Source organism: Astatotilapia calliptera, chromosome 12 (assembly GCF_964374335.1).
Source record: "Astatotilapia calliptera chromosome 12, fAstCal68.1, whole genome shotgun sequence".
NCBI classification, from domain to species: domain Eukaryota; kingdom Metazoa; phylum Chordata; class Actinopteri; order Cichliformes; family Cichlidae; genus Astatotilapia; species Astatotilapia calliptera.
Window position 1 is genome coordinate 23,682,380 of NC_137433.1, and position 25,614 is coordinate 23,707,993.

The window sequence follows — 25,614 nt, forward strand, 5'->3', positions numbered from 1 at the left end:
AGCCCATTAGGCTGTAATGAAATATACATTACACCATTACAGAGCACGGGGCCTGGCTAAAGCACTGCACCGCTCAAATAATAAAACATGCACAATTCAATTTCCTTCTTGGACAGTTTTGAGTGACTTTCAGTGTGTGTGTGTGTGTGTGTGTGTGTGTGTGTGTGTGTGTGTGTGTGTGTGAGGATATAGCAATGGAAGGATGATGGGATAAAGTATACACTGTGTGTGTGTGTTCTCGTGTGCATCCCCTGTAGCGCAGATGTGGTTTTCAAGGATGTCTAAGTGCTGAGAGCTTTGATGATTTAATATGGGTTGACCAAATGAACCACACCTTCTACAATGCCGCCACCCACACATCTGACCGTCATCTGACCACTCAAACCCCGAGCCTCCCCAGGCAACCTTTACGCCTCCCTCCCCAACGCCATGATCTCGCGATTGTTGGACAGCTGTGGACAAATGAATCAATTGACCTCTGACATGAGCGCTTGACATCACAAGGTGAAGCATCTGTCACTTTAGGGGGTTGGGGGAGTAGTCCTCATGTTACCCTGTGCTGTATGACAGTGCAGTACAGGCCTGAGTAAAACAACAGAACAAGAGCGGATAATGAGCAGCTAATGTAGATCAGACACTTTTTTTTTTTTTACATTTGTATTACTCACGATTAAATATCGCACAATTCCTCCGCCATACTCCTGAATTATTCTGTCACCACAGCATTTCAGATCAGCCTCAGCTGCCGCTGTTTTGGGGTTTTTTTGCATCAGCAAAATTGGCCGACCAGAAATGATCTTTTCATCACATCTCCTAATTTTGTGTGACAGGAAAGCAGATTCTGTTTACTGTTTTTTTTCTCCAGTCATTATTTGGTCACACGCAATTTACTGTATGTGTACCAACGTGTTAATCATTGCCTGTGTAGTCTTGTTGGATGGACGCAGACATTAATACTGATATGCATTTGTGAGAGACAGACAAAAAGACAGACAAACCGACAGGGTGGGCGGGGAAAACACAGTGTCTTTATGGCTCGACATCTCTCAGAGCCATTTCCTTCGCCAGTCTCATATTTACACGCAAAAGATCGAAGCTTCCGGAAATCCTCCCCTCGCCACGTCTCCTCGAAATTTGCGGATGTTCAAACGAGTCCTGTTGTCCAACAGGCAGCAGGGAATGAGTCATTTAAAAGTCCTTTAAATTAGGTTTCATCAGTTTAGCCCCAGTCAGTTTAAAGCATTTGAAAATAAGTGAGATGCTGTTGTTTTTTTTGGGTTTTTTTGTTTTTCTTTTTACTCCAAAGTTAAATTACTCTTAAATGTCTCTTCGGTAAGGAAGGGGGATGGAAATGCATAAAGGAGAGGACATCGGCAGGGAAGAAAGAGGCGATCGGGGATCAGTTGAGGAATTTTTTGATTGCCTTTGAGAGTTTAATAATAGCTTCACATCCTGTACAGCGGCACCTTGCACACACGCACACCTGTATGAGCTTCGCACCCTGCAGCTCGCACACACATGCACGCAACCACAAATATGCATTCACGTTCACATTCAGCGACCATCCCCACATAAATGCACACATGTCGCGCACACACACAGCTAAAACCCTTCTTCAGCCTCCTTCTGCGTTCAGCCCAGTATATCCAGGTACACAGGCGAGGCCTTGGCCAGGTTGAGGAGCAGACTGTGGATTTCTTTAATGTTGAGACGCATGTGTGGCTCTCTCTGCCAGCAGCCCAGCATCAGGTCATACACTTCTTTAGGACAGGTCCTAGGGCGCTGCAGCACCCTGCCCTGGGTTATACACTCTATCACCTACAGAGCGAAAGAAAGACAAGCATCAAGTTAATTGTGAGAAGAAGCCCCGTCCCATTTAGTAAAGAACAAATCAGAAAAAATAAATTCAGTGTTCAAACTCCAGTTAAGATGATGGAGCATCTGCTCTGCCAAGTGAAAATGTCACAGCGAATAAATTATTTACTGAACTCGAGAAATAATATGCCAGAGAAGTCTTCAAGACAAAGTCTGCAATTTCTCTACACCAGCGTGAGGGGAAAGTCAGATTTACAACATGCATGTGTAAACACCTACTCATTAGATGCACCTTGCTTTTACCTTCAGAACTGCTTTAATTGTTCATTGCACAGATTCAACAAGGTGCTGTAAACATTCCTCAAAGAGTTTGGTCCATTTTGACATGACAGCATCACACAGTTGCTTCAGATTTGTCAGCTGCACAATCATGAAGTGAATCCGCTGTTCTAGCGCATCTCAAAGTTGATCTATTGGATTGTGATCTGGTGACTGTGGAGGTCAGTGACACCAGGGGTACAATGAACTCACTGTCAAGTTCAAGGAAGCAGTTTGAGATGATCTGAGCTTTATGACATGATGTGTTATCTGCTGGGATCAGCAGGCAGAAGATCACCACATTGTGATCATAAAGGGATGGACAGGGTCAGCAACGATACTCAGTGAGGCTGTGGTGTTTATACGATGTTAAGGTGCTGAAAGTGTGCCAACAAATTATCCTCCACACCCTTACCTGACACACAGCAGCCTAAATCATTGATACAAAGGATATGTCCATGCTTTCATGTAGTTTGCACCAAATCAACAACACAATGTGTTGTGTTGTGTGAGGCCTCTTCTGCATACTTTAGTTGTAATGAGCATTTACTTGAGTTGTTAGCATTCTGGCCATTCTGCTCCAACCTTTGGCATTAACGGTGCAGCTCACTTGGTTTTCTATTTGATCCCTTAGAAAAATTCTAGTGGATCAGCAGGTGTGATGCTCAGTTTGAGCTTCATCTTGACCATGACTACATGCCAAAATGCATTGAGCTGCAGCGGCCGACTGGCTGATTAGATATTTACATTAACAAGCCCATAAATAAGTGTACCTAACAAAGTGTCAGGTGATTGTACTGTTTGTAGTCAGCACAGGCAGTATTTCAATATCTAAAATTACAAAGGACCCAATCAAAACTTTAAATCCTGTGTAAAAGATATGTGAGCATCACATTTCATTCACGATGCGAGTGAGCTGTGATACAGCAGAGGATAGACAGACATAAAGGGTAAAAGAAGACAGTGAAAGGGCTAAAGGTTCATTTTTTGGATGTAACCAGAGTTAAGGGCTCTCCCAGGGTTCATGCTGGTAAGGCTAAGGTTAAGACGAGGGGTTGAAGGCTGTGACACTGCTGTGTTTTCCGGAAAATTGATTCGAATTCTGGGTTGAGTTGATTTTCTTTGTGTGAGGGAGTTGCTGTTGTTTCCACAATCTGATTGAATTTGAGCAAGTAGATTGTTTAGCCATTTTAAAATGAGTCATTCATACAATTCAGCCTTATTTTAATTTTCCACAGCTTTCTGATAGAGGCAGTTGTCAATTCTGGAAATTCAAAACATCTGAGTGTTTAAAACAAATTATGTTATTTAGAAAAAGTCTATATTACCACGTGTGGCTTTAAGAAATTGCCATTTACTTCCAACTTCATTATACAGTAAGTAAGAGGAATCAAGAAAATACTCTTAATATCTAAAAAATCTAAAAGGCGCGATGTCTAACAACTGCTACACTTCTGCTAGACTCAGGAAAAAGAAACGGCCCCGGCAGATTTTTCATCTGGGTTTTGTTTCTCTTTCTTTCGAGTAGCTTGCTCCATGTCATGAAGTCATTCTTACTGAGTTTCTGTGAGTGAGGAGATGACGCAGAACAAAAGACTCACTCGGTGTATACCTATGAGAAACATGCACACAAAACAGATCAAATATTTAGCCTTACTTTTACTGAAGGGCTGTTTCATCATATCTCGGGGCTGCAACATCTTGTTCAGCATCACTTATTAAAAAGAAGGTGCTTCCAAGGCAACTTTTACAGAACTTTTGTTACTTTAACTTTAATGCTGGAATTACCAGGACTTGGTGATCACTCAACAAATTTAAAAACACTGCAAAAAGTATGTTAATTATTAAGCCAGGTCGTTTATATAATTGTGAATCACAAACGTCTTCGTGCACCTGCAGAAGAAACTATTGCACTTATAATAAAAGTTTGTATACCTCATTATTGGAGAGCTGGTACCAGGGTTGTTTTCCATAGGTGAAGATCTCCCAGAGAACAACTCCGAGGCTCCAAACATCACTTTCTGTTGTGAACTTCCTGTACATGATGCTTTCAGGAGGCATCCAGCGGATGGGCAGCATGGTATGACCTCCAACCTTTGAAAGCACACACACAGAGACACTGTTACACACAGAAAGTATGAAGTACGGTCGGATTGTGAAAGCTGAGAAGCATCTTATATTCTGTTTCCCCGCCCTGCATCAAGGAATAAAATGTCTGCTGTTTGCCAGAATATATCTGACATTAATTGACCTTAAATTTAAGTTCAAAAATACCAGTAAACAATATTACTTAATATACGCTGGCTTCTCTACTTGTCGATGAACAGTCCACTCCAACTGCATTGTACTGTTACGTTCCCCTGGGGGGGGGTGTCTAGGCGGGGGGGTGTCTAGGCGGGGAGGGGGAAGTAACAAAAGTGACCGGGTCAGAAAAAGGAGTCAGGGAGGCAAAACAGTTAAATAAAACAGTTTTATTGAAGTAATTCAACTAAAAGAGACGGACAAGCCGTTATCACCATAAAAGAAACAAACAAAACTCAGGCGTCGGTCAGTAAGGCAAAAAGTCAAAAGGAAAGCGCAGCTCACTAGCTGGAAACACCACAAGACACTCAGCTCACTAGCTGGACCCACACAAAATGGCACTCTGGCCCAGAGCTCACCCTGCTCTGGGCTTAAATACCCTTAATTGCTGATGGGAGTCAGCTGTACAGGAGGGAAAGGTGGCATCTCAGGCAGGGGAGGTAGTGGGACACGCCCACACAGGCACCCTCAGGAGAGAGAGAGAGGCTAGGGCCGTAACAGTACTCACAACCCATTGCCCCCAAAAGACCTTTACCATCAACACAAATAATGGCATCATCCATTTCAAAGAATGGAATAAAATCCTTCTTGCGATGCCTATAAAAAGAAAATTTGGTTCCTGGAGCCAGGAGGGCTTTTTCACTGAATCTAGACCCAAACAAGTCAGACGCTTCCTTTGGCAGATACAAATCTTACATTAAATCATTTAACTCTGGCTGAGATAATAAAGCGATGGACGTTCAAAGTCTTCATTACTAAAATGTCATAAATCTGGAGACAAAACATCATCAGACTCATTCATCTGAATGTGGTACATGTCTTGTCGCTTATGGCAGGTTAGTGTAACAGATAGATGATTTTATTTTTGAACTTTATCCAAAAATATCAATCAGAGTGATTCTATGACTTCATCCGTACCACTAGAATTTAAATTTATTCAATTTAACGGCGTTAGCGGGAAGTTAGTTCGCTAGTTTTGCTAGTTACCTAAACCTAAACATGATATAGCATGTTCTGACTGAGTGATTTCTGAAAAAATTAAAACATACAGCTCTGATATCACTTCCAACATAAATGAAGACAGAAAACTAAACAGCAGTGACTTTTGTAGGTTACTGAAGTTGGACTAGCTGGTATATAACAATGTGCTACATGATCGCTAGCAACACAGCTATGTTAGCATAACATAAACAGTGAAGCTGGAGGATGAATGCTGTATTTGTATAGCGCTTTACTAGTCCCTAAGGACTCCAAAGCGTTCAGTCATCCACCCATTCACACACACATTCACATATTGGTGATGGCAAGCTACATTGTAGCCACAGCAGCCCTGGGGCGCACTGACAGAGGCGAGGCTGCCGGACACTGGCGCCACCGGGCCCTCTGACCACCACCAGTAGGCAATGGTGTGCCCAAGGGCACAATGACCAATGATCGAGCCAGGGCTCAAACCAGCAACCTTACGATTACAAGACAAACTGCCAACTCTTGAGCCACAATCGCCCCATATGAGGTTAGTCATTAATATACTGCAACAACATGGGAATAGAGCAACTGTAGGAGAATTCAACATTAACAAATCAATGGTACAGAAGTGGAGGAACCATGAAGAATGAGTTGAGTAAAGTTTGACTTATCTGATCTGTATGAAAACAGATTCATCGACAGTGCGCCTTATATAAACTGCTTCATATCCCCTTAAACAACAACTGCACACATATACAGCTGAGCTTACACATGGATCACATCAGTTAAACAACCACAGCTAAATTCATTTATTTGGTGTTTATGAACAGCTGATTTTGCCATCTCATTACTTACAGTGATACAATGAAGATAAAAAAGAATAACATGAAAATGTGTCATGAATACATATGTGTTTAATGAATTTAATGAATTTAATTAAATTGATTAAATTATAATGAATCTTCTTTTAATCCCTCTTCTTTTATCTCTCTTTTTCCTTTAACGGTGCAAAAATAACCTTATGACAAAACTTGTACGTAATATATTATATTTTCTTTATTAGCTCTTGGCTAAAGTTACGCACTGTGTACAGGTGAAATATTTTCACATTTTTTCCATCTAATAACAGGTTGTTTTTATTAGATTTTTTTCCTGTTACAAAATGTTTTCACTTACGCCAACATCAAGCAAAAAGAAGTCTAAAGGTGGATCCAACCCCCCCCCCCCCCCCCCCCTTTAAATCTCAAGGTAACAGTTTAAATCTTCAGAGACTCAGAAACCACATCCTAATGAAAAATGAGGAATATAAAGACACAAGCAAGCATGATGACAGACTAAATCTACTCTCTGACTGAAAAATCAGGGAGGTCAGACACAGAGTGCGAGCAAAGCATGACTTTCAGAAAAAAAATGGACGAGTGATACCTCCGGATACTTACGAAAGGGCGATAATAGCGATAACAGATAATAGTGTTTGACAGCAGCGATATCCAATGCTACCTAAAAGTTTGAATTTTGATTCCAAGCTATTTATTTTGCAAGACATTAAAATTGAGAAAAACAAAAGGAGAAAAAAAGATGACTTATTCAGCAACTAAGTAATAAAATCAAAACGATAAGAAACTCATCTCAAATCCAAATGTTTTTTTAATAATCACTATTTTAAGAGAGAGAAGTCATTAAATCAAACCAATTACCCATGAGTGAAAAAAACAGCATGTAAGTCACAGAACAACATATTTGGGCTAAACTGAGGTTTCAGGTAACTTTTTTGTTTTTACATGTGAAATATATTAAAATTATAATGAACATTTATCACCTTTTGATAAGATTTTCCACTTATGACTGATATCAAATCAATACCACACAGTTAAGGTTTTACTTTCTTTTGTAATAACTTGATTTTTCTTAATAACCCTGCGTTTTAGACATTCTTACACGGGTTTCCAGCCCAACTCCCTCATAATGTCAGTTCGATAGAATATGCTGCATTAGTTGCTCCTGTAGCTTAATGACCTTTATGTAACTACACTCTGCAGATTGGCGCTGCAACTTTGGGAAAGCACTTATCAAACTGAGTTGCACTAGTTAAATGTGATAGATAGCATGCTATAGCAAAGCATTAAGTAATGAGTACATTGGTGACTAAGTAGCATATGCACATTCTCGAGAACAGAAAGCATTTGCACATGTGAGCAACAGCATCACGTTTCAGCAAAACCATCCAACATAATGTTTACTTTTACTTGAGTTCCAGAAGCTATAAAACTTTACTGTCCTCTAAATCGGACGTAACTTTTGGTGACATTGCAAGTAAAAGGATGGTGATTGGCTGTAACGGCTGACTTAGATTTCAGGGTTTTAACATTGTTAAATATATTAACTTTTTCATTAACTTCTCAATGAATCAAAAGCAAGCTTAACCTGCTGACAAGATTTGTTCCTCTTACTGCACCTCCCCGCTCACTTTAGTCTCCCCTGAACATGAATCTAGCGACTGATCTGCACTCCACTGTGCTACACAGATAGCACAATCCATTTTCTAAGGTTTATGTGTGTCATTAATGGTTTGGTACCCACACTTGGCCTGGTTCTGTGTTAGTCAGGGGGTTATTTAATAGAGTAATAAAATGTGCACTGTCACACAGATAGCCATCAGGTTTAGGTTTACGTCTGGGGAAACATATCTGCCTCCATCTCTGCAGCTCGTGCGCTACAAACCCAGGCCTTCATTTTTCTTGCAGTGATGCTTTTTCTCCCTTGTTTCTCTGTTTATCATTTACATTTCTCCATCTGCATGCAGTATGCTAAAGCAGAGTAGAAGGTCCACAATGCATAATGTGAATCGTAATATAGAATATAAAATACAAAATGCTTATATTATACACACTCCTACACAATACAGCAGGTTTGAGTCTTTTAGTTTTTTTTTAAATTATTATTATGAAGTGTACAACATACAGAATACAGCAGGATTTTAGTCTAAAACATTCTTGTTGTCTTATTGTGATGCTGTGTTCTCAAAGAGCTCTCCCTTATATTCCTTCCTGCTGTGACAAAACAAATTTCCCACGTGTGGGACTAATAAAGGTTATCTTATCTTATCTTATCTTAATAGATACTGCATAGTCCATTCACATTGAACTGAAGTCAGCCTCAGCACCTGTTCTTCCTAAAACGCTCCTATTATGATAATTCGCAGGTTTATATTTTTATTTCAGTAGTGCTACAGTTGTGTTTCACTCTTTGTCTTAATTCCTTGCTTTAGCTCTTATTCTTTTGGAGCATGTGGCTCCAATAGAACAAAACAAAAAAAACAGAGCTTGGACACTGCTAGCACGGGCACCCACACAAACGCAAATCAGGAGATGAAGCATCGCTGAATATGTTTCCAAACCAACTTCATTCTAAACCAAAGACTAGAAAATATGGTGAAGCATATCTGCCCTTTGGCTTCACCTGCACAAGTGCTGAGGTAGGTCTCCCCTGCAGAATTGGTTTTCCCTTCGTCGGGAGCACGTGCTGGGTTCTTCAAATCGCGAACATTTTTCTTGTAAAACAAAGGGGGGCCCAGCAAAAAAAGTTTGGGAACCACTGCATTAGTGTAACTGTACTCTTATAATTTAAGCATAGTTCACAATATAAACTTAACACTGCTTGATCAAACAGGGTACCGATCCTTATCCTAATGAGGACACACACAGGGTGGACTGGTCAGTTAGCAAAGCTGGAATATTTCCTGGTGGCATGAGGGTTGTTTTGGCCTGCTGTGAAAAGTCAACTTGATCAGTAAACAGTTTACAAACCGCGACCCTCTCAGCCACACACTCTCCAATCCTCATGGCACACAGGTGTATTAGCTAATGACACGTAAATGAATGTAGGTCAGCAATCCCTACTCACTACAATGCAGACAACATGTTGATCGGACAATAAGGAAAAGTGGAGGAGAGAGATAGAAAATAAAAAAATATATATTTAAAAAACAGATTAAATGCTGAAAAACAAATTCCATTTAGTGCCCAGATCAGGTGAAAACATGAGTTTTACATGACTGATCTCAGTGAGTGTGTGTACGAAGCAGCCTTAATATCATTGACCAAAATTTTTGAGGAAAAAATTCATGAGGAAAAAAGCTTTAATGAAATGTATCGAAATTTCCATCAACAAATATAAACCAGATGTAAATATTCTGGAGAGACAAGATCCGATCAGAACGAATTAAGTTTTGTGAAAAGGAAGGACAAGTTGGGAAGTGCTCCCTGTTTCTCATGAAATCACGTCACATTTGATGTTAGTGAAAAAAAGATGCTTTGTAAACCACGTGAAGCAACTCTCACGGGTAAAAACACAACAAACTCTTATACTTCATACTTTAGTCAAATAAAATATACTTTTTAATGTAATCTTATGATATTTATTTGAATACAACTAGAGTAATAAAACTATAAGATGTTTTAGTGAATGACTAAATGTATGACTAAAACTAAATTTGCTGTCAACATGAACACTGGTGAATGGATCCATCATCCATCCATGATGGAATTTATGAAATTTATTTGAGTAATAATAATAATAATTTTCTTTTTTCCTCCCAAAACCTCTAAAAGATCTCACAATGATATAATTAAAATGAAATCTTTTGGTCATAATAATTTGATAATGAAAACTGGATATCAGAACAACAGCTGGATTATAGACAATTAGCAGTGTGATGGTTTCCATGTCCAGAGTTGTCTATATGTACTGTGTAGGTCATTATTGTCTCCAACTGACCGTGGTCTGTATTCATCAATACCAAAGTCATTTTCACAAATGCCACTCTAATCTGAGTTATGCATTCCTGCATTGTTGACTATAACCCTTTGCCACATCTAAAGAGGGGTTTCCCCTCCTCATGTGGAAAGCGCATGGTTATTCTGCTGGTTCTGAAATTCTTTGGTAGTGCTTTGAATTCATGGCAAATCAACATACTGAATATTTTTAAAGGAGCTCATTAAATAAATGTAATCCACTATTCGATTGAACTCTGCCCTTAATCGCTGTTTCTATAGTTCAAAACTCCAGTAAAGGTTTGAATGTGATCACCGAGTTCTTTATAAACCTTTGAAGAACAAAGAATCTGTAGTCTTTCTTCGAATTTGTCCAATGTATTATAATATATTTGGATAGTCATCCAGCGCTCTAAAGAGTGACTTCCTGCTTAACTTCCTGTGTTAGAAAATGCATACATGTGAGTTTTAATGAGTGAAAGAATGAATTTTGGTTTGCAGGCCCCTCATAGACCTCGGTGCATTGTGCTCTTCACTGTCACAGTCTTACCCTTTAGTGCAATAAAAATGATGAAAAATCTAGAATGTTCTTGAATTCAGCCTAAAATCGATTTCTTTTCTGAATTTTTGCCCATCGTGCAGATAACTGAGGAACTTCCAAACTTGTTTTTTTTTTTTATTCAGTTAATGTTCATCATAGGAACTCAAATGGCAAACTGAAAGGGTGTAGGCTGAGCTTATATAACACCTACCTCTGAAAGTGTATTCAAGTAACAACCAAACTGTTTGTTAGTGACTGTAATGTGTTACATGGTGATGCAGATCATTAATGGAAGAAAAGCGAGGACTGCCAAGAAGGCATTTTATGAGCAGCGACAACACTAACATGATGTGTTAATAATCTGTTTAGACTAAAAAAAATCTAAAACCAACAAAAAAACCGATGTCATTTCTAACCAAACACAGCTCTGTTTATTATTGCACGTGGAAGATTAACATTAGAATAAATGTACTGCAAACTAACCAACAATTACGCCCACAACATTAAACAAAATGAGAACATAATGGCTCTGTATAATTTCCTACTCATTGGAAACTGTCTGAAACTCATTTTTCTCTGTATATGTTTTATTGTTTTTTAGTTTATTTTTGTTTTTTTGTGAATAAAAATCACTCATGCGTGAATCAACAAAGGATTTGCAGTTAAGTCGAGCAGCGTTGTTATTACTTGCTTTGTTGGGGAGATTTTTCCGTTCTACTCTATTGATAGTTTTTATATATTTCATTATATCCATTAGTCTTTTTGTGTTATTCATCATGACTGATCATTTCCCCTGATGCTCTGAAATATTAATACGGGCCTCTTGAACTGCCGCGCAACATCTCTCCTTTTATGTTTGTTAACCGTACGTGTATTTGTGTGCGTTCATTGGCGAGACAATGAGGAACAAAGTGAAGGGCAGTCACTTCAAAAGGGCACCAACAGGGTTGAATTAAATAGAAAACAGGAGAGAAAACCCATGAAAGAGCAGGAAAGGAAAGCCTCAGACTGAGTCTTCCTGTCACTGGGAGGAGGGGGTCATCAAATATTAAGAAAGTCGTGTTTACAGTGGATCAGTCTGAAGACCAAACATGCTTTCTAAGTTTTTTTTACCTACGCCTAGTTGCTGCATTTCTCTCTGTCATCGGCTCATTCTGTGTTTTGTCTTTGCTGTCAGTGGCTTCGTCATCAGTCTTTGTCTTCTTTCCTGCTCCCTTATCTCTCTCCCCCTCAATCTCTCTCAATCGTTCTCACCTTCCTTCACTGTCTCTAAGCCCGCCTGCCTGTCTCCCTCAGTCTCTGTCTTATAAATATGCATTATTTCACCTCGACCACTGTCTGAGTGTTCCAGGAAAGCCTCAAAAAGACGAGGAAAAAACACAGCAGAGAGGAGGGATGTGTGTTCTTTGTGATGACCTCCCAGAGGCTGTGGTATCCATGGCAACTGCACGTTGAAAAGAAGGCATTATGGGATTTTGATGTAGGAGGAGCTTACGTGAGTAACCCCGCCCACTCGCACCTTACACAGGGAACCGTATCGTTGTCTCTGCTGTCATGGAAAAAACTCAAGAACGCTTGTGTCTAAGTACATGTGATGGTTCTCTCCTGGCCAGCTCAGATACAGTAAAGCCAATGACATGTAGGTTTAAGCTAAGTATTTTTTGTGATGGTGCTCATGTCGAATAAAAACCCAGCAGGAAATATGATGGTAGTACTTCTTCAACGTGCAGTTGTCAAGTCACAAAATTCCCAATGGCCACATACTGACGTTTTGTTAGAACAACAATGAGGAAGTAAAAAAGCCTGCAAAAGTCTGTGTTAACATTCGATTAATCTCGCAAAGAAGATTTGTACATATTCATATGCAAAATCCAAAGTAAAAGGCAAGACTTTTGGCATCACAGGTTAGATTCACCAGCCAGGATTGAACAGGCTTTGCTTTCACACAGGTAAGCAAACAATGTGGGCAAAATCGGCATGATGATTTTGCCTTTTATTTAATTTCTCTTCACTAATATGCACTCATGCTACAGTATTGTTTGGCTTGTCCATGCTATTGCTTACTGATATATTTAATCACATTGAGAAAAGTAAAAAACGGGCAACAGATGTTGTTTAAATGTTAAAAAATGGGTCACTTTAGCCCACTGCAAAGTGGTTGCTAAGCAACATGATAGTGTTGTAGTATATCATGCATAATTTAGCCTTTGTGGATATAAATGAGATGTTATTGTCTTGAACTTAAAACAATGGGATGCTTTAATACTGCATTATAGGAGCTTAAATGCTAAAAAGTGTCACTGTTGCTAGGTCATCGCTAGACAACACGAGGACAGCATAACATCTGATATAGATAAGAACCTTAAGGGGCCTTTGTTTCAAATTTTTTCTAGATAATGATCCAGGGAGAATTTGCAGACAAAGAAACAAACAAAAACAAATAGTTTGTGTATTACAGTAAGTTTTATAAATGAGCAATTATTGGCTGTTGTCCTCAGAGACTAAGTAGGGTGGTGTGATGATTGCGTAAACTTTCTCGTTGAGCCATTAATGACATAATCTCTTAACCAGAAGATATGAAGTCTCAGCTTATGTAAGCATGCAAACTTTAGATCATCATTTTATTTGTTTCTACTTGCTTTTGACTTTTGACTTTTCAGTCCCTGTGATGTTGCAATCAGTTCTACACAACTATACAAATAGGACTGGGTTAGCTTGCACACTTTCACAACAAGTTCAAAGGCAAAAAACTTTGCCCCATCAACTTCTTGGTAACCAATGCAGTATGTGAATGAGGTCTCTTTCTTTGTAATAATAATATAGTAATAATGATATAAAAGGTACAATGAGGCCATGTATATGAGCAATGAGCAGTTGAATAATTTGTGTTACATCCTCTCAGTTTTGTCTTGATGCACATTTGCTTAATCATGGATAACTGTTTCACTGTCGCCTCTCCAGGTGCTTCACAAGGTCAATACTTGTCTCTGAAGAAAAAAAACCACCCACTACCCAAAAAAATTACTCAGAGATTTGTCAGCTCTGCTTCACTGCCCGTGTTCCTCTACAGGCCGTGTCAGCAGCGTAAAACAGTCAGGCATGAAACCTTAATTTTCTTTCATCCTACACATTTGGCCATAAAATCAGTTTAGGGGAAAATGAATAAATGTGCTGTAGTGTTGGAGTCGAGCCCCACCCACGCACCCATACGCCCACACACACACGCACACCGAGCCTGTGTGGAAAGGCTCAAGGTTTGATTTGAGGCATCCTGTCTGTCTCCTGAAGCGCCTGTCAGGTTCATTGTGTAACAGGGGATTCAATGACGTCATCACAGCCCCTTCAATCCTACGCCTCTGCATCTATTTCCCTGCACATATACACGCACACACACAGGCATGGGGTTGTGGGGGGGGGGCTCCAATTCCTCTATGACTCATCTTCACTTGTCTGACGCAAGAGCATGACTGGGTCCCTACACTCTACACGTCCCCCCACACTCATACACACACCTCTGTCTCTCCTGGATGCTGAAATACGGCTGAATCACTATGTTTTACCTTCCACCCCCCTATGCCTCTATTCTGGTTTTTGTTTTTCTCCTGTCTGTCTACCTCTCTGTCCTTTTTTTTGTCATTTTACTGTGATACGCTGCTCTGTGGTCGTCTTAAGCAGTGCCGTATGCCCCTGTATCGCTCTATTACTGCCTCGTCTCTCTTTTTGGATATTTATTTGTGTCTTGTTTTCTTCTTTCCTGGCATCCCACTCCTTCTCCTCCCTCTTTCTCTTCTTCTCCTGCTACTCCCCCCCCCTTCTCCCTTATTTCCAAGCCTTTCTCTCCTTTCATCGCTTTGCCACCCTCCTGCCTCCATCTCCCACACTTACATCTTACTCCTTCTCCAACTCTATTTCTCCACTACTGCTTCAGCATACTAAACAGAACTTCTCTGATTACTTTTCTTCCTGAGAAACGTTGGAGACCCAAGTAAGAGACCCACCGCCACTGCCCTCTGCCGTTACCATGACTACAGCCACAGCACTTAGCTTTATTGAGGAGGGGTGAAAGGAAGGAGGAGGAGCGGGGAGCTTGCTGTGTGTCGTCACACAGAGATAGCACAAAAAAATGCCACAGCAGCAAACCAATCTTTAATTTGATGCCAAATATAACCTGTTATTTTGATTTTATGTCAACAGTCATTATCAAAGACCTCGAAAAAATAGCATTTTTTTATGTTCTTTTAAAAAAGATTCATTCAGGCAACGTGGCATTTATAGTTTTGTGGGGTATCAGAAGCTTTCTGTGAGGAAATCACAGACTGTATATAAAGGATGGGCAGGAAGCCTTCAGAAAAGGAACATATTTTGAATGTAGCAAGCTTGGTTAGTAAGTTATACTCATAAAACGTACAGCTTCAATCCACAGACACAGATATAGCAAGGCTCATAAACATTTGGATAATAATACTGCAGTTTTACCCTTAATTCAAGTAATTTACCAAAAGCATTGCACTAACTGTTTAAAAATAATAATTTCCCCCAGGGATCAATAAAGTATTCTGATTCTGATTCTGAAAATGACCATTTTCATACTTACGCTCACATTTTTTTTAGTGGTTCTCCATACATAATCAAAGAACCTGTTTATTTTATTGTGCAAGACACAATGAAATAAACAGGTTGTGTTATTTGCTGTTATGGCACTTAATCTTCTTATTTATATTACTCTTTTTGTGCACAGCACTTTGTGCCTTTGCTGGCAAATCAGTCAGTCACACAAGCCTTTCAAATTTAGCCATATTCCCTAAAACTGACACGGATTTATCAATGAATTCGAAGCTGGATTTAATACATGTTTAAAGTTACAATTTTTATAACATGGTTAGCACCATCTTGTGCCAGTACAGAACGAGACGTTGGTTGCAGCTAATTGATTTACATTAGTTTATGTTTGCTAACTCGTAAGAGAGCCAATATCTCAGTTTGTAGAGCACTTTGTAAAAAAAGAAATCATCATACAGATGGGAAAATAGGTAACAGACAAATGCAGTTTGATGCAAACTGCATTTCGTTGCCCTGTACCTGTGCATGTGCAATGACAATAAAGTTGAATTCTATTCTATTCTGTTCTATTAATGTGGGCAGCCTCAAGTGGCCACTAAAGGAACTGCAGTTTCTGGCACTTCTAACTTGACTTCATTTTTTTTTAGCCCCAGTAGTTGCAGACAATTTTAATATTTTTAATGAGAAACAGGAAAAAAATATCTTGTGTTTTCTTATATCAGCATGCCAATACAGTGCATATACATTACAATTTATACCAAAGTACATATGTGTAATTATGCATGTGGAACGTATGAAAGGAGAACAAACTGCAAAGACAACTCTCTTTCCCAGCAAGTTAGAAATATAGATTTTCATAACTACAATGAGCATTTCTGTTCAAGATAAATTATTACTGCAAAATTACCGTCACTGAATGATACATCCATCAGTTGTATATTATTATCTTTCTGAATTTTTAAACGATTGTCTAGCCATTGAATGCCTGCAGTCTTCTACCTCTTTCTCTCTCCTACTCTGTCATTGTCAGTTGTGTCGGTTTGTCAGAGAGAATGAGAGAAAGGGCAGGAAAAATGGACAGTCCAACTACCTATCAATCAATACAACTGATTAGATTTTGGCCTTTTGGAAAAGTAACAGATTATCTGCAGAAAGAAAAACACACACTTTCAGTTTTGTTTTGTACCCCTGAGTTATCCAAGCACAGCAAGAAAAGCTGCTAAATATCCCTGCAGTACACAAAAATGCTCAAAAACACTGAACATGGATCTTTTTAAATGCATTCCTTTCACCTGTACTTTTTTAGTTACTTAAAGCAAATGTAACACCCCACGAACTCACCTAATCAAACATGCTAACCATTTCCAACTCCTTCTGTTGAGTTAACCTATCCCTGCGAGTGTCTTACTCAAACCCCCACGTCCATCAGTCATGCCCATGCAGGGGAGTAGCAGAGAGGCACCCATGCAGCAGGGAGGGAGGGGAGGCTGAAAGAAAGGCCTGAAAAGATATCGACACATACACCTACCCTGTAGTAGTCAGTGCTGTAGACATCTCTTGACATGCCAAAGTCTCCAATCTTTACCAGCAGGTTCTCACCCACCAGGCAGTTCCTTTTGGACAACAAACACAGTGAGACTCAATAAAGATGTTTCACATTGCTGAGTTAAAATGAAGGGTGTTAAACTACAACCATATATCTTATTATATGGTTATTACCATGACTGTTTTACTGATTATCTCTAGCTGATTATTTACTGGTTCCGCTAATAGCTACAGTCCTCCTTGTTAGATGTTTTTAGGTGGTATTAGCGATTGTTCGTACTCAGTCATTATGAGTTTTAAATAAATTCCTCAAGGATCAGAATAAAAGTTCCTGTTTAATGACACATCTGGCATCTGTTAGGAACAAGCAAACACGATGTGCATTAACAGAGTATTTTACAAACCTTGTGGCCAGGTCACGGTGCACAAAGTGTTGTGATGCCAGGTAGACCATGCCAGATGCTATCTGCTGGGCAATGTGAAGCATTTGAGACTGGGTCAGCTCCACAGGTCTGGTGGTCTGGCCCTCTGCCATCAAAACTGCATCTGGACCATGAGCCCTGTGAGAAAAAAACAAGGGAAACAATGTATCATTTGTCTTTTCAGCCATGTATCAACCACGTACGATGTTTACATGTGTCCCTCTAATAGAGAGTATGTAGAAGATTAAGCTGGATTAGCACACGCAAGCTTCCTAATCTTTAATTCTTTGATCGCTCATTTTTCATAGAAACTCTTTAGAGAAAAACACATTTAAAATTTTGCCATTTTACATATTGAAGAAGAGAGTCATGCCTGAGGAACTTGTTGAGGTCACCGTGTTTCATGTACTCAAACACCATAATGAGCGGGTCGCTCTCCACGCACACTCCGTAGAAAGTGACAATATGCTCATGCTGAAGGTTCGTCAGCAGCTCAGCCTCACGATGGAAATCCTTCCTGGCATTTTCGCTGGCCTCTTTAAGTGTCTGCACACACACACACACGCACACACACAAGTGACATTTTAATAAAGTGACAAATCAAAACCTCACACATTATACCACATACACTTCTGCCAATTGGTCATTTTCATAGTGGATTCATTCTCCTCCAATTTATTTGGCTGACGTCCACTGTGTGAAAAAAACAATACAAAAGTGCATATAAAAGTGAGTTACAGCAACACGGCACAAACAGTGTGAAATTACTGGCACCAAACAAGGACCGATATGACAGCAGAGCAGGAAAAGGATGGAGACATTTTAAATAAATGCTAGCCATTACAAAGTACAGCACTGTTTACATTCATTATGTTTCCCTGTTCCCTTTGAAACTAATCTTTGTCTCCCTTCCATGAATCAGGAAATCTGTCAGGGAGCTTGTGTAATACAAGCATCCATGACAGAGAGTGTATGTGAAGTGAAAGTGAATGACTGTGTGTGTGTTTGGAGGCGAGTTACAGGAAATGAAAGTGATACGGGGTGTGTATTAATTTCACATATAAGAAGAAAAATATAGAAAAGTTTCTCTTGTCCTACATGAATAATTGATTGTCTTCCTACAGTATATGATAGAGATATACATGAGGTGTGAGCGTGTGGCGAGTGGCGAGTGTGCCTATGCACACACATTGCAGGTAGAACCTCCGACTACAAATACAGATCTACAGGAGCACTGACTTAGAAAAAGCAGAATGAGATGACCTCTGACCTTTCATCAAAAGCACTAAAATGGAAGAATATTAGACAGACTTCAACCTTAAGCACTTACATTCAACCAATAATGTACTGTGAAACAGAGGCATGGTCGAGTACACTGCAGACTGCAAGGTGATACTGCAAGAAGATGATTATTACAGTATAGATAGTGTATATGAATGCCTGTGCCCCTGTCTCACCATGTAACTTGAGAATATGCATAGGATATGTGAGTTGACTGACTTTCCTCAGATGTCTTTGCAGGACCTTTCACTGTTATATTTAATGTTATCAGTTTATTGTTCGTAATTAATAGAATTAATAATGGCTAAAAATGAAGACTGACGCTGTGTAGGTCAATGAAAAGCTATTAAAACCAGCTTTGAGGTTTCCAGTTATTTTTATTGGTGTGGTTTTTCATATCAGTGCAGTTCTGAATGTTTGAAAGCCACAAATAAACACAGCTGTTCCTCACTCTGAAAGAAACCAGCAGGAGGTAATAAGAGGCGATGAATATGATGCTGAAAGCCCAGACTTTGTTCTTAGCATGGTTTAGAACTTATCTGTAATGATCTATTAACTTATAATGAAGCTTTTACAATTTCTTTGCAAAAAGTGACTTCTTAAGAGATGCTCATAAAACATGGACAATTTTCCTCATTATCCCAGTTTGACTGACAATGACTCCCTGAAGTCTAATCTATGATGTACTGTACTGTGTGCTCCTTAAAAAAAGAGAAAAGAAAAAGAAAAATGAACTTAAAGAGGAAAAAGAAATGTTATTCACTGCACCGCTGGTCTCAATCAGTATCAAATGACCACTGCGACCAGTATTAATCATTGTATTGAGCCAAACATATTAATGTTGAGTTTAGGAAAAATACTGACTTTCCTGTGAGCCTGGGAGTATTACAAATCACAGTGTGACTTTCTGTACTGAAAGCTGCATTAATTCCCATGCTGAAACTCATAACACTGCACTGTTAGTCATCCAGTCTGAGCACATTCAGGTCCATGGACAAATAAAAAGCAATCAACAACCTCCAGCTCACAAATGTGGTGAGTCATATACATGCGTGAAGAGAACATTATTGAAAGTGCTCGAAGTTCATGACTGATGGGATGCAGGAGCGTAAATGTGTTTGCATGAGTTTGCCTGCGTGCATGTGCATATGCATATTGTTTTTATGTGCACTTGTTACAATTATCCTCTGATCGATGGCAACTCAGTGTTTAATATACAGTAACAGTAAAACTTGCTTCTGTATTATGGATGACGGATTGATTGATAGACAACCCTAAAATCCAGGCCCATTAAGCTCTATTAGTGTGTGTAGGTCATTGTAATGTGGTATACAAATGAGAACCTGTAATGTAGCATGACTCACAGAGAGCAATATAAGCATGGCGTGGTTTATCATAAAGAAAGTGCATTCCTCATAATCCATGTCCTTTCCCCTTTATTCTGTACAGTGGAATTACAGGACACAATAATTATAGCTGTTAAATGATGGAATCACCACATTTGCAGGATGAAATCACTGAGTGTTGAGGAAAGAAGTATTGAAACTCCTTGCAATTTGCATTTCTAAAACAAATACCTGTGCAAATTTAAATATGCAAAATAGTCTGCAGTTAAAAGAAAGAGTTTGAGGACCTTAACAAGCTGCTGCTACACCTGGCTGACTGAAAGGAAGCATGGCCCCCAACAAGAGAGGTGTCTACTCAAACAATGGAAAGGATTATACGACGCCTTGTATAAAATCTGTAGCAAATATATAGACAACATAGAATGACAGATGAGTTGTTTATTTCTAAGAAAGTTTAAAGAAAAAAGCAGGAAAAAGCTGAATGAACTTCATCAAACTGTAGCGATTCCATAATTTTTGGCCAGGGATTGAATTAAATACACTGACAACTCTCACAGGCAAATCAAATTTGTTTCTAAAATCCCGTCATTACAACAGATTCTCAGCACTCTTGTTTTCAAGTGATCAGATCAGATGTGTGTATCCTCCTGAGTGTTCAAACATCTCGTGGGATTTGATTTGCCTAGAAAACCTCGAGGAATAGTCTGCATTAATTTGATGTCTCCTTCTTTTAATTAAAAGCAGCTGGTAAGAAGTGACAACATATTTATTTGCAAACAGAAACGATCTTTATTTGGATTTCTACACTCTAAGCATCCCCTTCACGAGACTGTTTTTTTATTTTAGTTTCAAGTTATGCGATATGTATATGTACAACAATGGATGGATGGATGGATGGATGGATGGAGCTAGTACTGTTGAAAGTCTCTTTTCATCACCCTTCAGCACTTTGTGTTATTGCAGTGTATTGGCAGCAGGATCACTGACGCTGACGTATGCAGGCCGTCAATTAGTTAATTAAAAACAAATCTGCTGTCATTTAAAAAGAACATTCAATGGTGTACCTGCATACGTGGAAATCTGAGAATTGTTCATTTTTTCCCCTACATTTAACCAGATTTGACATGCAGCCAGCAAAATGAAGCATCGTGTTCTACAACCAAGAACTGTGCTGCTGTCCATGATTTCCAGGTCCGTGTTTTGAAGTGTGTTCAGTCTAAACCGACGCTAAGCTGGCAGCATACATCAGCAGGTGGTTCAGGGCTAAGCCGGGAGCAAACAGGAAATGTAGGAAGAGAAACGAAGGTGTAGGATTTGAGAAGAGGCAAGCGTCAGGATGACGACTGAGGAGAGAGAAAATAAAAGACTGCAGGTGAGAGCTGGAGGTGTGGAGGACAGAGGAAGTGAGGGGCAGAGGGGGCTCTTTCACAGGTCATGTATAGTTAATGAGAAGTTTTTCACCGTTCAGATCCTGTTTCTCTGCAGAACAGCAGAAAAAGAATCCTAGATGGAGAGACTGATGGACACATAGATGCGATGCTCCCTAGGAAACCATTCAATTTGACCCCGGAAGTCAGCGGTTTTTGAGTGTAATTCCACCTTATTCTTGCAGAGAAACCCATGAAAAGAGGGACTTTCTAACAATAGCACAGTAAATGGAGGCCAACATGGATTCTCAATACCGTGCTGACGCCATGTGAGGGATTTTATTTCAAAATACCATGGATCTATTTCAGGAACCAGTTCAATATTTTCAATGTATTTCATGTATCAGATGTCAATTCTGATACTGTGGAATAGAAAAATAATAATTTCACCTTCAATAATGCCATTTAGGAGCTTTATTTTGACATGATCAATTGTTCTGTAGGACCAAAGGAATTTAAAAATATCTCACGTTGAAACTTGACCCGTTTGTTTTACTGCACACAGGATACATTTTATTTACATTTCTGGGCTTTGAGTTATAAAAGCTGCAAAAAGAAGTTTGTGTTTTCAGAAACTGGAATCAATATGAAATTAATTAGTCTAATTCTCTGATTTATAAATATGTTTCTTAGGAATTTTAGGACTTCAACATTACCTTGACGGCCACCAGTATCTTCTCCTGGTCAGGTGAAAGGTTATAACACTCAGCCAGGAAGACTTTCCCAAAGGCTCCCTCTCCCAGCTCTCTCTTCAGCACAATGTTATGTCTTTTAATATGCTGGACAACTGTAGAATGAGAAGATGAAGAGGAAAACTTTTTAGTACAAGTTACAAACATGCATATAAATTGGGGAGGGGGGTAATCTTTTTTCCTCGTTTCTTTTCTATTGCCCCAAATGCTCAGTTTTAGGGAGCTTTTCTAATCTTAGCTCACAGCCCACCAACCTGCTGCTTAAACCTTCTGTTTGTGATGGGCAGCCAATAAGAAGAAAGCTGGCATAATGGGAGGGAAAAACAAGCCAAAAGTGCTTGTTCGGCCCAGAAAAAGATCAACTGTAAATCAAGCTGAAGTACACAAATAAAAACAAAGAGCTGGAAGTGATGATGGAAAGCAGGATTGATGCTTTGATCGCACGCCATTTATACTTTAATGACTTCAGCTCATGCAGTGAGTCAGTCTGGTGTCATTTGTTTTGTGGTGTTTGATTTCACTCAAAGAAGAGAAAACTGCATCATAAGACATCTGATTTTACACAAAAAGAAGACATTTGAATGTTGACTTGATAGCATGTGGTAATATAGCATCTTTGTAGTGCATATGTGGCAAAATTATTATTCTTGCTCTGTCCTTAAAGAAAATAAACATCTTATCAGACATAAACAATTAGCTCCATAGTTCTAGAAGTCACATGATAGCATGACTTTGTCACCTTGGATAACAATTGCGACCTAGCGTAGTTGTGCTTGAGAGCGGTATATTTGCAGTGCGCCCACTATGAGTTGCTGTAGTTCAAAAACTATCATCCAAACATTTTCTCCTATCACACATGAAGACACGTGGTAATAAATCCACACAGCGTCGTTGTAATAAACCTCCCTTCTTTTAAATTGTATTTTCTCCCACACGCTGCAGTAACGTCTGTTAATGAGTAAAAGTACAGAGCGCATAACACAGCCTTGATGAGGCATGAGGTCTGTAATATAAAGTGTGGCTTTTCTTTACTTATTAGTCTGTAATTACACTGTAAGAGCAATGTTCTCGTCACCGACTTTCTTTCAGCACTATTACCCAGTAAGTAGCCAGTATTTACAAGAGCAATTGAATCTATTTTTACTCTTCTCTAAAATGCCCAGTTGCTTCTTGTTTTCTGGACCTTGTGTTTGGAGTATCACATTGGAGTATCAACTGAAACTTGTCAGTTTTCTTATAAAATAACCTTTACTCTTATAACAATTTATCCCTGTTAATCCGAAGCTGTGGATTTTCCTCCTTTTTGAACAAAAAGCACAGCTGCAGGGCATGTTAACCCCCATGGTTTTTCTAAAGGGAAAATGATGTTAAAATAAATGGTTTCTGTCACTCACAATCCACATGCAGATACATTCCTCTACTGTTCATCCCTCATCTACTTTCATTTCGAAGCCAAAAAAAGGCTCATAACTGTATCTACTGTATATCTGGGGATCATTTTCTACTGCATACATATTTTATGTCTTGATTTATGTATCAAATAAATGCAAAAGTAAATAAGCAAATTCCTTCTTTTTTGTCTTCTACGACTTCAACACAGTTTTTACAGTAATGTAAATTTGAAAAACGTGTCTCTCTGCTTGCTTCATGCATCTAACCTCTTCTTGCCTTCTGCTCATCCACAGTTGGATCAGAGTCGACAACTCTGCTCTCTGTTGCTAAGTAACTCGCGAATCCACACCAGCTGATTTCTCAAAAAAAAAAAAAAAATAGAAAATAAAAAAATTGGCATCTCGCCGGTTATTGTACAAGGTTTTATCATGCAGAATGATTAACAGCCTCGTGACCTTACAATAACCTAGTTAAACCCCATCTTTTGATCGCCAGCCAAATGTGCTCCATGTCTGTCTGCATGCAGAGAAACACGTTATCCTGTAATACCTGTGCTCGTTTAGGTCCTGAATACAAATGCATACATACACACACGCTTTTAGACACACACACACACACACACACACACACACACACACACACACACACACACACACACACACACACACACACACACACACACACACACACACACACCAAGAGCTGAGATTTATGTGTGATGTGATTAAGAGGTGCATTTGAAGAAAAGCTGTCCACTCAGAATATCACATTAAAGCTCAGCTAGACTCTCTGAAGAAGCTGCATCGATCGACACTGTAAGCTACTGAGGTCCATCCTAACCCAATACTGTAACTGCAGACCTACGGAGAAAAGAGAAACACACAGCTGGTCTGCATCAGATATTCAAAAGCATTAAATATGAGGTCAAGACCATATGATATTTTTGTTTTGCTTAAGGCATTTATACACTCATAAATTCTTGTTATGATACGTGATAGGCTGCATATTGTCTCCGTCAAATCCCGTCTTGGCCTTCATTTGTAACCTTTGTGAATTAATGGGAAGGAAACGTCAAATAAGAAAATGAATTAAAACATTTTAATTAAAAAGACTGCAGATCGTTCAGTCCCATCTGTCCTGCGTTCAAAAACCCCCCTAAAATGAACAAAAAGAAAATGTGGGTGGTTTAAGGAGGACAGTGTGTTTTCTATACTACAACCTCTCTTTTATTTTGATAGCTTGTGTGTGGAAGATTTCTGTGAGCTTCTATCGGTCAATGAAAAAAAGAAAAAACAACATACTGGGCTTTCTGTTAGGATGGTGGAAAGTACTCCAGATGCAGATTCTATGATACACTAAATAGACGTTTTCTTGTCCCCGGGCCTCAAATACAGGCTTCTGTCAGAAACCAGTGCCTTACACAGGGATACACACTGGGTGTCCTTCCGTATTGGTGGCTTGCAGCAATCTTCGATGCCAAGAGCTAGCGATGCTGTTTGAAAGAGCAACAAAGTCCACATAAGGAAGTTCTTTCTTCCATGTGCTGTGTGGTTACCCAGCAAAAGTATCATGGTCATGTTTGGGGAAAGATTTTCATTTCAAAACAAACAAGTCATGCATTGTACTGCAGACACAGTTCACCTTTTAATATTTTACTCAGATGGCAAGGGCCTAAACCCCATCAGCTTATAGTTTAGGATGGTTTTATCAAATAAGTCCTGTAAGCATCTGAATATGTGTTTACATGATGAAAAAGTGACGCTGCGGATCTTTTTCGTTTTTGCAAATCAGCAGCATGTGAATAACTTCTACCTTCTAAACCTGAATACATAATCCTGAGGTATCAGCATGAATAAAAGTCAAGAATATTTGTAAATTGTTTCATCATTTACTAATTATTTTATCATCTATTTCTCCTAAAATTGAGTCTTCATCTCAAATAAAAAAACCAACATGTCGCTGATCACCACAATTCCCTTTGCAACAACGGCGCACAATAAACTCACATCCCCACAAGAAAGCTACCCACCATTTAACCAGCTAATTACCTCACCGCACTATTTTCCTACTGCAGTTGTCTAATAAGCATTCATCCATGAAAATGCCTTGCACCACTTCTCCTTAATTAACATCCTCAAATAGCAAATAAATTGATGTTTGCAGACCAGTGCTTCCCGTACCGCTTTTTTCCCCTCCTTTCTTTTCTTTAGTCTTTGGCAGGAAGATGTGGTTATTC

The 25,614-nt window shown here is 39.2% G+C and overlaps 1 protein-coding gene across 1 annotated transcript in view; it reads right to left on the reverse strand.

Moving 5' to 3' along the window:
- Positions 1 to 654: 654 nt before the first annotated feature.
- ntrk2a (neurotrophic tyrosine kinase, receptor, type 2a) overlaps positions 655 to 25,614 on the reverse strand; it is a 103,461-nt gene continuing 78,501 nt past the window's right edge. Inside the window, exons 16-21 of the mRNA XM_080309260.1 lie at positions 21,951 to 22,081; positions 17,614 to 17,786; positions 17,223 to 17,378; positions 16,802 to 16,886; positions 4,069 to 4,227; positions 655 to 1,818 (exon numbers count right to left, since the gene is read on the reverse strand). Coding sequence (XP_080165386.1) covers positions 1,633 to 1,818; positions 4,069 to 4,227; positions 16,802 to 16,886; positions 17,223 to 17,378; positions 17,614 to 17,786; positions 21,951 to 22,081 — 890 coding nt within the window. The 3' untranslated portion in view covers positions 655 to 1,632. The remainder of the gene's footprint in view (positions 1,819 to 4,068; positions 4,228 to 16,801; positions 16,887 to 17,222; positions 17,379 to 17,613; positions 17,787 to 21,950; positions 22,082 to 25,614) is intronic.